Here is a 16,119-nt window from a genome sequence, read left to right as displayed (position 1 = left end):
ATCAAATCCACCCAAGGAACCTTGTCTGCCTAAGTATTTAGGTGCCATTTATGTGTGCAAAAACACATAATCTACCTCAAAGATTTAGTATTTAAGCAAATCAAGTGTGCTGTAGTTTCATTACTGTTAATACAGGATGCTGAAATCTTTCTGTTTTTCCTAGCACTTGAATACTATTTTGCTTAACGTTTAAGGTAGTGTCAAGGGCTATGGAGATGACTTATGCTTAGCATATTCTGCATACAGGAAGCTTTCTTTTAGCCACCATTGACTTATTTTACTAGTACTTTTTTAAGCCTGAGAAATACTGCTGTTACTGAGTAATGGGTCCACACATATTACTACTCTCCTATTTGCTAAGTAGTGGAAGAAATTATTTCAAAACATGCTGGCAAGAAAAATGAATGGCTATTCTATCTAGCTGTTTTTTGACACTTTTTCATAAACAATGAAGTGACAGAGGGAAAGAGGTACTTTCATTTGCGCAATTGTGGGGTTTGATTCACAGACATATATTTGAGCATGTGGACGTGCACATCTGTCAGGAAAGTTCCTCAACCCCTCCCGCCGCACACACACATACACACAACACTTGTAATCTATCTGATTTTGATTTTTGGTTCAACCCTGGCTTAGATCTGCTGGTTCAGTTCAGAATTCCCGAGGTGCTGGAGCTACTTTGAGTCAACACCCTATAGGCTACCCACCCTACCTCTCCCACCTCCTCACTTCCTGGCATAGAGGATGTGCCAGCATGAGGCCAGGAATAAGAGGGCATATAGGGAGTCAGTAGCCAAAATGCTAAGCTCTTTACCTGATTTTTTTTTCTACATTCAGAGTTACACCTGCAACATCAATGATTTTCCACCCAAACCAAAAAAATATTTACATACCCCAAGTACAGCTAACTAAGGAGAGAAGATCCAGAACCTTCATGAAGTTCACTAGAGACTTTTCTATTTCAATTCCAAATAATAAAGAGTGCATTCAGATTTTATAATGATGGGCAGAAGTAAGAGACTCTTAGGTAGATGGAAAGCCTTGACATTCAGAGTCAAATACACTTGGGAATAAACGGGGTCACAGTCATCTCTTGTACAACTCTGTGGGCATGTCTACACGTTCATTAATGTGCAGTAGTTACTGTGCATTTAGTTTAGTACTTGCTTAATGAAGTAACTAAATGCACAGTAACTACATGTACTGCACAGTAGCACCAGCGCACAATTTTTTTGTGATGCTTACTGCGCAGTACCCTAATAACACTGTGCAGTAGTGTGCCTGTCAAAAACTGCACTAATACACTACTGCCAGTGTTATTAGGGTACTGCACAATAAGCATCTCGTGTAGACACATCTAGTGTGTATATGACTACTCTGAAAGTCCTCGCCCCTTGCCGTGTCATTGCAAGTCCAGCTAGCTAGGCAGCCAGTAAATCTAATTTCCTCCCTCAGTCAGGAAGGAACCAATATTTTAGAAGTTGGGCTCCATGTCTATAGCTCAGCATAATGCCTTTTCCTGTTCAAAGGAAGACAGGAAAGGCTAAAATGTCCTCAGTATTCTTGTCTCTGGCTAGGCAGAAACCACCCCATGTGACATAGGTGACTAATGGCACAGCTCAAATAGCAGAGTTCAACTACTAAATACATGCTGGGGGGAGGAAAAAGCCATAAACCTAAATAAGTTCATCAGCCATGAACCTAAATACGTAAATTTATCTAGCAGTTACAAATAGCAGGCACAGTGATGGAAGCAAAGTCTGTTTGCAACCAAATCCAAAGAACTAACCGTTTCAGTGAATAATTCAGTCAAGTCTACTAGATGATACCCCTAAGTTTTTTTCTGGTAGGTTTCCTGAAAAGATGGAATGCACAAAATAAGCTGCATGGGACTCCTGTTTACTGACAGCGGGATGTTAGTTTCTAAATATACTTTTCAATAAGTTTTCCCTTCAGTCTGTTGAGAAGCAGAAGAATGAAATGTGAGAGAATTGATCAGCAATGAACTTCTAAATATAGACACAGAGTGATATGCCAAGGGAAATAATTTTAGAGTAATAGTTTTTGCTGTCCCTTTTTCTTGAACCTAGCAGGAGCCACTTACAAATGTAAAAGGACATTTTAGTCTTTTTATTAATGCACGTGTGTCATTAATAGTGTACTTGTGATAGCTGAGAATGTCAGTATTGAACGGAAATGAGCTCCCTCCTTAATGACCGTGTCAGACAAGCCATGATTGAGTTACTTGGTTTATACCTGATTAGTGAACTCTTTGAACAGAGCTAGGTTGAGTATTAAGACCTCCTTCCAAACAGGGGAGAGTCAATAGACTCTCAGCTTAAAAGATCTCTCTCATTTCTGTTACCTCCTGCCTTTTAAAAAACAGTCAGCTTTGCTGTTTAATATAAATCCATAGTATAGGAGTGATTTTTTGGTGGGGGAGGGATGAGGGGTGGTGGAGGTCAGATTCTTGGGTTACAATATGTGACTCATTCTGACTATAAAAGGCTTTTTCTTTCTTTTTTTTTTGCACACTGCTATATGATGTTTTAAGCAGCTCTCCTGTCTTATAGTGCAGGGAAAGTGAAGAAAATTAACTAGAAGTTTTGTGTAATATAGTGGCAACTGTATCTCGGACATTATACTGGTTTTCCCCTTCCTCTTGACTTATTTAGCCTATTATACAAAACCTGAGACAATGGCATTGCTGTAAACAGCCCCTAAGTGTAGCACTACCAATGTAAGACACTCACTCAGCTGTAGTTACCAGTTTAGGTGTCTTACAGCTTGTCTACACTGTCTCCATGCTTGAGCCCAGGACCACCTGGGATGTGCCCTACTCACTTGCACTCATTCCAGGTATGCCAAATCCCAGAAATAATGTAGTGCAGCCAGCTGAAAGTGGCCTTGGGAGAGTGAGGTACTGAGATTGTCTCGAGCCTGTTGATGCATGCTCAAGGGTGGTCTACAGTGTCTCCTCTCTAATATTTGGCATATCCTGAGCAAAAGCAGTTGGATGGGCCAGACTTCTTGGTAGTGGTTTCAGGCTCAGGATAGAGATGGTATGGACAATGTTAGTCCACTCAGCCAGCTCCCCAGGGTTTCTTGTAATCATTGCTTGAGATAACATAAAGCATTTGAGTGTATTTGAAAGAAAAAGTTGTTTAAGAAAATGCATTTCTGTGTACCACAGCAAACTGGGTATAGAAATCCAATGAAATGCAGTATGAAGAAACTTCCTTTCTTCCCTTGGTATCTTGTCAAAAGAACCCAGTACACTTACACTAAAGAAGTATAAGAGTGCCTGACAAGAGGTCTGCAATTTATTAACCATTCAGGCTTTGGTTGTGGCCAATTATATACCTTCATAAAAAAATGCCTCAGGACTGACCCAGAGGAAGGACCACTAGGCAAGGAAGGTGGCTCAGACTTCTGTCTCTGCTGAGATTGCCACAAATATACCAGATAAGTGATATGGTGTACACTGCTTGAGATATTTACTCTACCACCCACCCACCTAGTGCCCATAGGACATTATATATACATTAGATTTTAGATGGTAATAACAGTCAAACCTAGCCTCTATGAAAAATGCATAAAAATGAACATTGATACTTAAATGTTAACATTTTTGGATGTGCAAGCTATAAGAATTGTTCCTGCAGCACATAAGTAGAAGCACATGTGGGAGTGAGAATTTTTCAGGTGTGCACACAGGTTTTTACACATGCTCAGTGAATGGTGTTCATATGTGTGTGTGTGTGTGTGTGTGTGTGGGCACAATGTTGTGCATGTACAAGCAATACCTTAGGTTGAAAATAGTTTCATGTATCCTTCAAATGCCAAAACATCAGATCTCAGATGGAATCAAAGAGGCAGCAGGTGCTGTATCACCAAACTACTGATCATGCCAATCATCTCAAAGTGAAAAGTATTTCGTGTCATTAAATAAATTAATGTCATCAATAAATAATGTAAGAATGACTTTCTAATATCCCAGAAAAGTGAGAAATTCTGGCTTTCTTAAAGTCAGTAGAAATTTTAGCACCAATTCAGTGGGGCCAAGACTTCATCCAAAATGCACAAGAAATCTGATCTCATAAGAGAAGAGCCCTATTAACTATATTAACAGGTTAGGATCTTTTACTGCATTAGAAGTCTCCTTCTAAACGAAGCCTAGTGTACAGAGCAAGGTTGTTATTAATGTTGCTTGTTGTTTGTTTAAACGGTTTGGGAAGCTGTACATGCACATGTATATTTTGTAAACAGAACAGTAGGTCTAGTCTACAGTATAAAGAATTTCGATTTTCACTGGAGATGGTTGAAATAATTTTTCAAGTTTTGAATTTTCAACTAGACTTTGAATTTTAAAAAATTCAAAACCCCATCCTTTCCCCCCATTTTTAACCAGTCCTTATTTTAACATACTTAAATTGCATTTTCCTAGAGCTAGGTGCCCTAGCTCTTACCTCTCTTAGTTTATAAACCTGAACAATGATTTTCTTTGTCCTTTCAGATACCCAACCAAGTCCTGAAATCCTAGACGAGATTACTAAAGTCACAGTTATAAGTCTTGTCCCATTACTTGTGATCACCATTGCTGTGGTTGGTATCTTTTATTGCTACCGGAGTCACCGAAGAAGAAAGCTCAACAAGGCATGGGAGAAGAATGTTAAGCCCAGGAAACATAAGGACTGCAGTGATGTTTGTGCCATTATGTTAGATGATGACCGCTCAGACATCAGCTCCACTTGTGCCAACAACATTAACCACAACACTGAGCTACTGCCTATCGAGCTAGACACTCTTGTAGGAAAAGGCAGGTTTGCTGAAGTGTACAAGGCCAAACTGAAGCAAAACACATCTGAGCAGTATGAAACAGTGGCTGTCAAGATCTTCCCTTATGAAGAATTTGCTTCTTGGAAGACTGAAAAGGATATATTTTCAGATGTAAACCTAAAGCATGAGAACATTCTTCAGTTCCTGACAGCAGAGGAGCGTAAGACAGAGATAGGAAAACAATATTGGTTGATCACTGCCTTCCATGCCAGAGGAAACTTGCAGGAGTACCTTACACGCCACATCATCAGCTGGGAGGACCTGTGGAAGCTTGGCGGGTCTTTGGCACGAGGGATTGCCCACCTCCACAGCGACCATACACCCTGTGGTCGACCCAAAACACCCATTGTGCACAGAGACCTGAAGAGTTCCAATATCCTAGTGAAAAATGACCTAACCTGCTGTCTGTGTGACTTTGGGTTATCCCTGAGGCTTGATCCTTCGCTGTCTGTGGACGACTTGGCTAACAGTGGACAAGTGAGTTAAAATGTTAGAGCGGCTTGCATTGTGCCTAGTTGGAGTCCCTTTCTGGGACTGAAGGGAAAAAAAACCCTGCTATGATATCTATTTAAAACTATTAGCAATAAATGTGACAGCTTTTCTAAATAAAGAGGCTGTAACCTCAGTATTAAGAAACCAGTGTAAATAATGCCATGACAGGTTTGTTATGATCAGTAGTTTATGTATATAAGTACAACCAGCATACGTACGCTTACACTGAAGTGCATACAGCCCAGATTACATGGCTACTGTTTGTGCTGAGGCAGTATTTTATATTCTTGAAATATTGTGCCACAATTCCTGATTCTGATCTCTAAAAAGTTTCTTATCCACTTCATTAGTTACTTCTGAGTTAAACCAGCATAAACAAGAATCAGAATCTGAGCTAGGAAGGGAGAATGGCTAGATCATTATTTTTTAAAGATCACTGAGAAACCTGTTAGGAATATAGTACTTTCTCCACAAGCAGGCAAATGTGAAAAATGCATAAGTACTGTATATAAGTCCCTCGTTTTTCTTATAACTAGATATAGCAAGTACTTACCTACTTCAAAGGAATGCTGGGAGGAGTACTTTAATGTTTGTAGAGCACTTTAAAGATGAAATTATAAAAGTGCTTCTGTAAATATTAGTAATGATCATGAACACGCCTTCACTGTAAATGACCTCTCTCTGGCTGCATCTGCACAAGATGCTGACTGCACAGTTGTTACTGAATAGTCGTTTAGTAGGGCTGTGCGAAGCTTTGGTCACTGATTCAATTCAGCGGATTCCACCGAATTGGGCCAAGTCTCCGAATCCGAATCAAATCAGGAGATACTTTAATCTCTCTGAATCAAATCAGAACCCTCCAAATCGATTTGATGATTTGGAGACATTCGATGATTTGGACATAGATACAGCTTTAAATGTTTTTTCTACAAACCTCAAGGTACTAGGGCAGCTCATGAACACTGAGGTGCTGGGACGGATACAGCGTCCCACAGGAGTATGGGGGGGGGGGGGGGCTGTCCGCAGCATGCTTGGTGGCAGACCCAGAAGTGGACCAAAAGCACTTCTGGTCCACTTATGGGTCTGCTGCAGAGCATGTGAGGGATCTCCCCCCCCCCGGCTTGGTGACTGGTACCTCCTGGGTCTGGGGGGGGCACTCACGGTCCCCCTGTGGCCAATTGCTGAACCATGGGGGTGCGGGTTGTTCCCCACACGCTCAGCGGCAGATCCAGGAGTTCTGAGTTCACCACCGAGCACACAGGGGTCCCCACACGCTCCTGTGGTACGCTTCATCTGCCCCACCATCGCAGCATTGACAAGCCGTGCCTAGTACCTCAAGGTATGTAGAAAAAACATTTAAAGTTGTGTCTACGGCCGAATCACTGATTTTTCTAATCAGCATCGAATCTTCAGATCCAGATTCAGCCCAATCGAATCAGGACAGTGATCTGAATCAACAAATCGAATCAATGTCCCCTGATTTGGGTCAAATCTGAATCAAATATGGCCCATTTTGCACGCCCCTATCATTTACTACTCGCATACCCAAGTACTGAATAACTGCGCAGTAACCAGTGTTACTGCAGAGTAGCATCTCTGCATGGCTTCGTGCCCAGCAGCGTTCTTGTGCAGTAGTAATGAGCTACTGCGCAGTAAGTGTTTCATGTAGACACAGCCTGTGTTAAGTAGATTAGGTCCTAAAGTAGATCTGACTGATATTTAGACCCTTTCGTAGCTCAGATACCACAGCTTGCATGCTTAGGGAAAGGATAAGTGTAGGCATTTACACTGTAATTTACTTTACAAGGGACCATTTTCTTTCTCGGCTAGAGAGTTTTTATGGCCACCCTTTCAATCGGTGTGGCTCCAGTAAAATCAAGGGGGCTCCACTGCCTTACATCAGTTATAAATTGGCCTTTAAAATCTCTCTGGTAATTTACAAGAGTTATCAATTCCACTGTTGTAAATGGGAGTCTGCCACTTTCCTCCATAAGGTTTGGGAATATTGTTCAGAGCTGGAAGGAGCCATCTCAAATGAAACAGCTTTTAAAAAGACCACTTCCACCAGAGTCACAAAATACCATATATAATCTGTTTTTCTGTCCACTCATAATCTGTAGATAATGTAAACAGGCAAAAGTTACTTTATTGATAAAGCTTGGGCCTTTGTCTTATTGCTTCAACGTTTTGTGTTCTCCATAGGTAAGACCTGGAAGGAAAGCAGCATTTGCAAAATAAAATGTATTAGGAAGGCAACTCTAAGGGGGTTTCAGTGCTTATCAAGCATTGCCTTCATTTTGCTTTCTCCAGCAACATGTGTTTTATATTCTTTAACAAACATTACAGGCATGTAGAGCCATACAAAGAGAGAGAAAAGGTATTTAGTTATTTTTATTATTTTAGCTCTATTACCATAACAGCCAAGTGCACTGGGGTCCAAATCCTCAAATATTTTTAGGCGTCTGACTCCCAAATCCGTGGGACTTAGACATCTTTAAATGCCTTTTGAGGAGCCTACCTGGCTTCACACACAAACAAAAAATGCAGTCCCTGACTCGGACCATATAACCTAAATGTAGATTAAAGAAGTGACAATTGGGATACAAGGGAGACAGAAGAAAGCCAAAATGTCTTTCCCTCTGAGAAGAGTTATATTTCTGCCTCCAGTGCAGAAGGGTCACAATTCTGTGTGGGCCCAAACTGAAGAAAAAAAGCACTTCGAAAATGAGTAAAGAAGTGTCAGCTTTTTTATGCGGGCTTTTCCAAACTGAGTGGCAGGTTCTGTTTTTCACTCAGATGACTGAGTCTGCATTAAGCATTTGCATTTTTGCTTTCTCATGGGGTGGTGGGAGGGTGTTATTTTATCTGGACCTGGTGACAGAGCAGTTAAGCAGTCCAGAATGCATTTGCAGTTTCATTCCAGACTTACACTAAAAGCTTACCCCAACCAGCACAACTGCAAATGGGTACGTGATCATTCAGGCTAGAGATGAAAAGCAGTGAGACATGGTATTGGCCATACCATGCTATCACCCTCTTATGTGCTGTTAGCTACTGAAGTGGATAAGCCCTAACTAAGCCAGCCCAGGGGCTCAAGGGGAACTTAGACTTATTTTTGCATGCATTTTAGAGTTTCCATTTTAAAAAGTTCCACCATCAACAAAAGGAAGGGCTAGTAGCATTATAGCACAAGGTGAGTCATGTTAATTTGAAATGCACAAAAAGTGCTGAACATGCAATGAATGTGGCATGTGGTATCAGGTAAGCAGCAAGGTCTATCTCTATAAACAACCAAAGAGTGAGGAGGAGCCGGTGATGAAATCCTCTACTGAAAAGCTACTAAATATTGTTTTTATCTTCTTGGATCACTGAGTCACAAGTTGGTGATTAACCCTGGGCCGGATTCTCTAAGCGGCAAAGAATTTGGCTTATTGACCTATGTTTCATACTAAAGGTCAAATAATGTAGTTGTGTTTGGAAACAGAAATAAAACTGCATTAGAATCAGAAATGTGAACTGTAGTTTCAGCACTTGAGTTGTTCCTTGTATATTGTGCTACAGGTTGGCACAGCAAGATACATGGCTCCTGAAGTCCTGGAATCCAGAATGAACCTAGAGAATGTTGAATCCTTCAAGCAAACTGATGTGTACTCTATGGCTTTGGTCCTGTGGGAGATGACATCTCGTTGCAATGGTGTTGGAGGTATGTACAATGGGCCTTTATTTTTAAAGGAATGTTTTTCAGAGATGCTCAAGCAATTCTGTGTTGTTTTTAATCCCTTTAAATGCTGTGGGACTAGTGATGCAGTACCTGAGTTTTCTAAGCTGCTTTCATAGTTTTTCTTTCAAGATGATCAGAGGCACTGTGTAGTCTGAAGTACTAGGATGGAGAAGCATGACCTGTTTAGAATTTTACATTAGAAATCTAATAAGAACCATTTAAATGAGCAAACCAGTCAGTTTAGCAGAAATATCCTTGTATAAATCCTACACACTCAACCTCATTTCATACAAAGGGTGCCAACTGCATCATGCCAACTTCTGTAATGTAGCAACACATCGACAACATATTAAAAGAACATGCACGCCCTGTGAGATACTGAATATTGAAAATACAGGACAAAGTTAAATTCATTGAATGTCAAAATAAAGAACACAAGGAAGATCTACTGTGTAATGTTCATTTACAGCTCATTCAATAAAGTTAACTCTCTTCATTTCTCTTATACTCTTAAATCTTCAGTCTGGAGCAGTACAATAGAAACCAGGAGATTGTCCCCAGCATCTATATGCACCATACTGAGTTGCTCACTGGGATTTGATTTAGTCTCTCTGATGTAAACCCCTGATTTAGGTTATATGTGAATCTTCCTGGTCTCCTTGTAGAACAGGGCGTTCTGGAAAGTTTGTGTTCACTTTAACATCACACACTTCGGCACATTTATGTGTGTACAGATAGGGCTGAGTAACAAAGATATTTCAGATAACCTTGACAGCTCTTGTAATAGATGTGCAGCAGGCAATCTTTCCCTTTTGAAGATTTTAGGGACTCCTTTTCTATCGGAATTAGAACAGTAGCATTTCAAGGGACTGCACTGAGTGAGAGCAGAGATCAACAGTGTGGACACCCCAGTGTGAAGAGGTGGGAGATGCGCTGCTGGGTGGGTCTTCTTCCTAACCTTACTGGGGCACTGTACAGGAATGGAAACCTCCATAGGTGGCTGCATATCTCTACTAAGATGCAAGTTCCCCCTACCCTGGTCTCCCTGCTATCAGCCTAGCTTTCAGTCTTCCTCTATGGGCTATGCTCCGAGCAATGAACAGTACAAGTAATCCTGTCAAATAAGTATTCATTATTCTATCCAGCTCTAGATATAACTACATACAATCTTTTTTTTTTTTTTTTTTAATCAGCATTTTGTGGTTCTTGGCTTTAACCTCAGCCTAGCATCTTACAAGACAAGCTCCCCCTGGCTTAGCTGTTATGGCTCTGCACACTTCCAAATATGGGTCACCTTTTAATTTGCCCTTTGCAAACACTGGTGGCAAAATTTGAAAGCTGAATTACAAGCCCTTTGCCCCGTCTCTCGGGCTCTCTGTGCTTCTTGCGTTTAGCAGCGCACTTATATATGTGAGCTGTTTTCTCTGGAGTCTTTCATCTTTGCTGATGCCTGAGGTCCCTTCCTGTTGATATTTGCTGAGTGCAGCGGAATGGTGCTTGTGGTGAGAGCAGACCTCACGGCAGCTCTGCTCACAAGGCAGCTGCCTAAAAGAGGATATAAACAGTTTCATGAGGAAGGAAAATCACCAGCTTGTTCAGCTAAAAGACAGTGACCTGCTATAACCTTTAGAATTAAAACATGAGCCATTATGGGAAAAGGAAGAGCCTCTCTGCCCCAGTGTGCCTGCCCTTTCTTCATTGATCTTAACCTGCTTCCTGATTTTACTTTTTTCTCTTACCCCTCAATCACCTTTGTCTCCAGAAACAAATTTCCTGAACTTCTTTACTGCAGTCATCTCCCAAGGTGGCTGCAGTTCATAGAGAAAGCATGTTGATGAGGCATAAATATTTGGGGGTGGTGTCAGCATTCAGCCAAAGATCTGAAGTCAGAATTTGGCTCCCACAGCTCACTGTTGGTGCCCAGCTTCCTCATAATCACAAGACTTTTCTCAGCTCTCTCCAAAAGACCCTCTCCTGGGTTGTGAGATCTGACACTTACACCAGACAGGGAAAATTGCCATACAGTATTCATGATCAAAAACCGCTCATCACTTTCTCCTTCTCTTTCCCTGACCAGACCTTTTTTTCTGCTGTCACAAGCCAAGCCGCTCTCCTACTACAGTGGCTTCCTTGGTGTGTAAGAAATTGTCTTGCTTCCATTATATTGTGTCATCTATAGGGAAAAATTCCTTCTCATTTGAACTAGAGTAGATGAAACAATTGATTCTGGGATTTCCAAAGGCACCAAAAGGATTTAGGCACCAAAAATTACTCTGTCTGTCCCATCAGCACACATGTGGTAAGTGCCCAGTCCTCAGAGAATGTCTCTGGAAGTTTTGATATGGGAATAGGCAGCTTAATAGCCAAACAATTACTTTTCTGAATTGAGGAAGGTAGCTAATTTCTGCTTAAGAGGGTCAAGGTACAATGACTATTGCTTTAACAAAGGGAGCTCTAAGAATGTGTTTGTAAATGTGCAGGTATTTGTATAGGGTGGGTGGTGCTGAGCGGCAAGTCTTTTCACCAGCAGAGCATTGTCTGGCACAGGCTGTAGAGCATGCCAATCCTATTTAGTCAGGATACATTTCAAAGAAAAAAAAAGAAACAGCAGTATAATCTGTACCACGAAGCTGCTGCAGCATCTTCCCGTAAACAGCAGTCTTGTGCAGTTGGGAGGGAGGTTGCAGCTAGAGGAAAAGGGCACAATGCGCATTGGTATGTTGTGGCGCTATATATGGAGCAGTATGAATGGGGCAAGGGGGAGGGGAAGCAGAGGGAAAAATGGAAGTTGGGCTTTTTCTTTCCACAGGAGTGTAATTTAGAAGGCATATTTAGAAACCCAGCAATACTGCTTTGGGGAGAGCTTTAACTGCTCTGCTCCACCATTAACTTGGTATTTCATTCAGCACAACAGCTGTGCACCAGATGCTGCATGTTGAAAGAAATATAATTTTCATCTCAACAACTTGCCTTCAGAGCAACACTGGTACGGTGAGCAAGGCAAGCAAAATTTCCCAGACAGCCCACTAGAAAAGAAATTGAAAGCATCTCTGTGTTCAGGATAAAATCTGCCATCGGTGTGGTGTTTTGGGGGGAAGGGCGAACAGTTCTCAAATACAATGGTGAGGAGTGGGAAGGAGAGGAGCACTGCCAGCAAATGCCTGATACTGCTCCAGGTATTGAGGCAATTTTACCTCACTTGAAGAGAAGCCTTGGTTTTCCATGACAGCGTAAGGGATGTGTTTAAAGAACAAGAACGCTGATTTATCGTATGCTGTTTGGGAACAAAAGTGTCAGGTCAGCAATATAGATTTGGCTCCTGATACTAGTGTGCCCATGCCACTTGAGCGTACAAAGGGTACAGGGCCTGGCCATGAATGGGGAGGAACAAACCTGGCATCCTTTGAAGTCAAGCTTGTCCACTAAGCCTGGAGGTGCTGAGACACCTCAGTCTCCTCATCTCAGACTTCTGCAGCAATGGAGTACACAGAGGGGACAGGCTGGGCAGAGAGATAAGCACAGTAGCAAATAGGGAATATATGTAACAAGGTGCACACAGTACATAAAGGGCTCTACCTGTGGAGTAAGGAACCAGTCATCAGCAGGAGGAAGACTGGTAGAGTCAGGCCCTAAAATATGGTTGGGATTTAATTAAAGATGGTGATATATTCTTAAGAACTGTCTTACTGACATACAGCTCTTTTGGTTCAGTTAACTTATCGCTGACTGTGGCCTTCACCAGATGCCTGAGATGGAAGTACAGAACCCGTCTTGTTGTAGGACAGGGAGACCTACCTTCTCTACACCAGGCACAGTTCTGTTTCCATTATGTCTCTTACCCCTATGCTTCCGAAGTATATAATGCCAACCTTTTACTCTCTTTATAGGAGGGTTTTTCCAGCCTTTGGTGATTCTTATCACCCTTCTCAGTTCTCCCCCTCCTTTCCATTCTATAATATAGCTCAGGAGGAGGGAACTGAGGTTAATGCCATTGATTTATACAATGGCACTACATTTTTCTTTCCCCTCCATCTCATGTTTTATGCATCTCCTATGTACTTAAATGCTTTCATCAGAATATCCTGTAAATTTCATTTTGGTTTAGCTCATAGATGTTACATTTTTAAAGTGCCATCAATTAATTCCTAGAAAGAAATAAGTGGCAGGAGAACAGGCCAGTCTCATGAATCTTTATCCAATACCAGTAAGTCATTAGGGTTGTGAGTAAATTCTCCATTTGTTCCCAGAGAAACCACAGCATTTTCTAGACTATATTGGTGTCTACTGCAGAGATTTCTTGAGGTTTTTTCAATGGTCCCATATGGCGTCTTCTCTTCTTTCTCTCCCCCTCCCATTCTCAAACATGCAACAACACACAAACAAAAGCTAGAATAGAAGGAGTTCTTTCATGAAGCCATGTCCACAATATCCACCAGGGCAGCATCAAGTTCAGAAATGCTATTTCCTAACAGGAAAACACACCTCAAGAAACAGACATACATAACTGGCCTGGATGTCAAAGAATACTGACAATACAGCAGTTATAGCTGCATGCTTGTGGAATGATACAGTTGGAGCAGAAGTGCTCCAACATTAACCTTGTTTCATTCAGGTCGATTCATGTCCCTCCCCATTTGAAGTGCCATAAAAGTATATTTGTCCATACTCTGAATGTTAACCAGTGATAATACATCACTTCCAGCACTGCCTTTGACCTGAATACTACCTTTGCAATTCTCAGGCATCTAACTCCCTTTACAGACCAGGCACGTTTATAGCCAAGACCCAGGTAGGTTTCAGTTTGAATCCTATCTGAAGCGTAGTTGTAAATCCAGGGAAGGTGAGGTCAAAACCCAAGTGACTCTACCTTGCTTGGTCTAAGAGCTTGTTAAAGTCCCTTCAAGTTTTGCCTGAGTAAAGCAAAATGCGCCTTTTCCTCCATCTTCCAATTGCTGTGGGTGACTGTGGTGCTATTTTAATAGGACCAAGGGTTTGACTGAAAAGTTTTTGTCAGCTAGGGCATGGGCATAGGAGTGGGAGGGGGAGGGAACAAATGACCTGAAACAGCTTTGAAAAGGTGACTGGCCATACTTTGTTTGCATGTGGTAAAGTGGAAGAGGACGGGACTAGGAAGCAGCGGCTCTTGATGCTCTAGAGAACAACAAGCTCCACTTGCTCTTGGCATCAGTGTAAAAGGCAAACCCATCTGAAGCTCCTTGTGTGTGCTTTTTCCCTTGGCAGAAGTGAAAGAGTATGAACCCCCATTTGGATCGAAAGTGCGAGAACACCCATGTGTTGAGAGCATGAAAGACAATGTCTTGCGAGATAGAGGGCGGCCAGAGATCCCCAGCTCCTGGCTCAACCATCAGGTAAGAACACCTGGTGCAAAGTGGAGCATTGAGCCGTGGCCTTGAGTATAAGGTTAGGCAGTTCAGACATAGTCCCTTACTTCATAGGCTGGAGTACAGAGGTCTACACAGGTTATACAACCTTTAAACTGGCAGTTAATACATCCAACACCTCACCATTCTGTACTGGGCCTCCTCTTCTTTCCTTACCTCACCCCATTAGTGCAGAATAAGGGATAAAGCTTCAGAAGATAAAATATCAGTCCCAAATGACAGAAGTTAACCAGAAGCCAGAGCAAATCCAAGCCAATAAACACAGCCAAAAATATCAGAGGAATATACTGTGCCCTGTTCCCATTCAAACTCCAAGAAAACAAAAATGAGAAAATTGCACTTTAGAAATGTTCACCTAGGAGCAAGAAGCAATACCATCCCAGCTGATATTGTAGTTTAAGGCAACAGGAGAGGAGCACTTTCTGATAACAGCATCTCTGATCATTCAAGGCTTTCCAAGGGAAGCATTAACAATCCTCTTCTGGAATGGGTCTCTCTGTTGGACCTTAGTCATGAAGAACATGAGTTCATTACACACATAGCTAGTCAGAGCCTTTGAATTCAACCAAAACCTCACTAAGTAAAATGGCCTGAAAAGAAACCAGAAAAGTTCATTTCTCAAACACCTGCTCTGGGAGTACCAGAAGAGCAGCTGAGCCCACTCTGATCCCATTACTGGTACTGGTTAAATAAATTGACAGCTTTTCATAGAAAATACCTACCCACAGGTTACTAAATCCAAAGTAGTTCAGCCTGTTTTGTGTCCCCAGAGGGCAGAAAGCATTTTGACTTTCTCAGGGAAGCAGGAGCAGGGACACACCCCAATTCCTTGCCTACTGAAATGTTAGAAAATCAGTGGTTTATAACCAACTTAAGTAGGATCAAGTGAGCAAAAAGCCAAGGAAGTGATGCTGTACAGCAACTATGATACTACTTCTCCCCAAGCCAATGACTGCTGGCAAGCCAATGATCTTGAATGCTGAGGAAACAATTTTCTGACACATTAGGCACAAGAGAAGATGACTAGCTCCTTATGCATGCAGTCTAGGGACCAGAGTTGGAAAGCCAGGGCTCTTTCCTCCCAAGTGAGAGCCCTAACCATTAGGCTACAAAGTCTGGTGCCCTATTGCATTATCTCCTTTCTAAATACAATGAATCTTGAATTCTTATCTGCCTCATAGCCCAGCTTCAACAGGAGGACTGGAGATCCCCCCACCCCCCCAAATGTACCCAGACAAGCCTGGAGTCAGGTGCTTAGGTCATTTTCTCAGGCGGTGGAAGAAGTTGGGTCTTCCACACCGCACTGAGCAAATTTTCTAACCACTCATCAATTATAGCAAGGATGTGCACCACCCTGGGCCACATTTTAGAAATAAAGTGACCATGAAATGCATTCTGTAGGTTAGCCTGATTTGTTTCCATGTATTGATGCCTGTGAGACCAGACCAAGTACCTCAAGGAGACTTAAGTAGAGGAATTGGAGAAGCCCAGTTGAGCTTAGGTTTGAGTCTGATGCCTCACTGGGCAGTTCTGGGCCCTGGAGCAGTTATGGGAATTGGCAGAGGCCTGATTCTGGGCACCCAGGACAATTTAAGCAAGACAACCATGAAGTGTAGGGGTGGGGATGTTCAATTGTGTTTGTGTAGGCACCCAAAAGTCCCACTT

The 16,119-nt window shown here is 42.0% G+C and overlaps 1 protein-coding gene across 3 annotated transcripts in view; it reads left to right on the top strand.

Moving 5' to 3' along the window:
* The window catches only part of TGFBR2 (transforming growth factor beta receptor 2), a 70,781-nt gene that overhangs the window by 50,838 nt on the left and 3,824 nt on the right, over positions 1-16,119 (top strand). For all 3 annotated transcript variants that reach the window (XM_019497979.2, XM_006263606.4, XM_019497980.1), the window contains exons 4-6: positions 4,517-5,316; positions 8,893-9,034; positions 14,294-14,421. In XM_019497979.2, coding sequence (XP_019353524.1) covers positions 4,517-5,316; positions 8,893-9,034; positions 14,294-14,421 — 1,070 coding nt within the window. The remainder of the gene's footprint in view (positions 1-4,516; positions 5,317-8,892; positions 9,035-14,293; positions 14,422-16,119) is intronic.

This window comes from Alligator mississippiensis, chromosome 5 (genome assembly GCF_030867095.1).
Source record: "Alligator mississippiensis isolate rAllMis1 chromosome 5, rAllMis1, whole genome shotgun sequence".
NCBI lineage: Eukaryota > Metazoa > Chordata > Crocodylia > Alligatoridae > Alligator > Alligator mississippiensis.
This window is presented reverse-complemented; position numbering and strand designations above follow the sequence as displayed.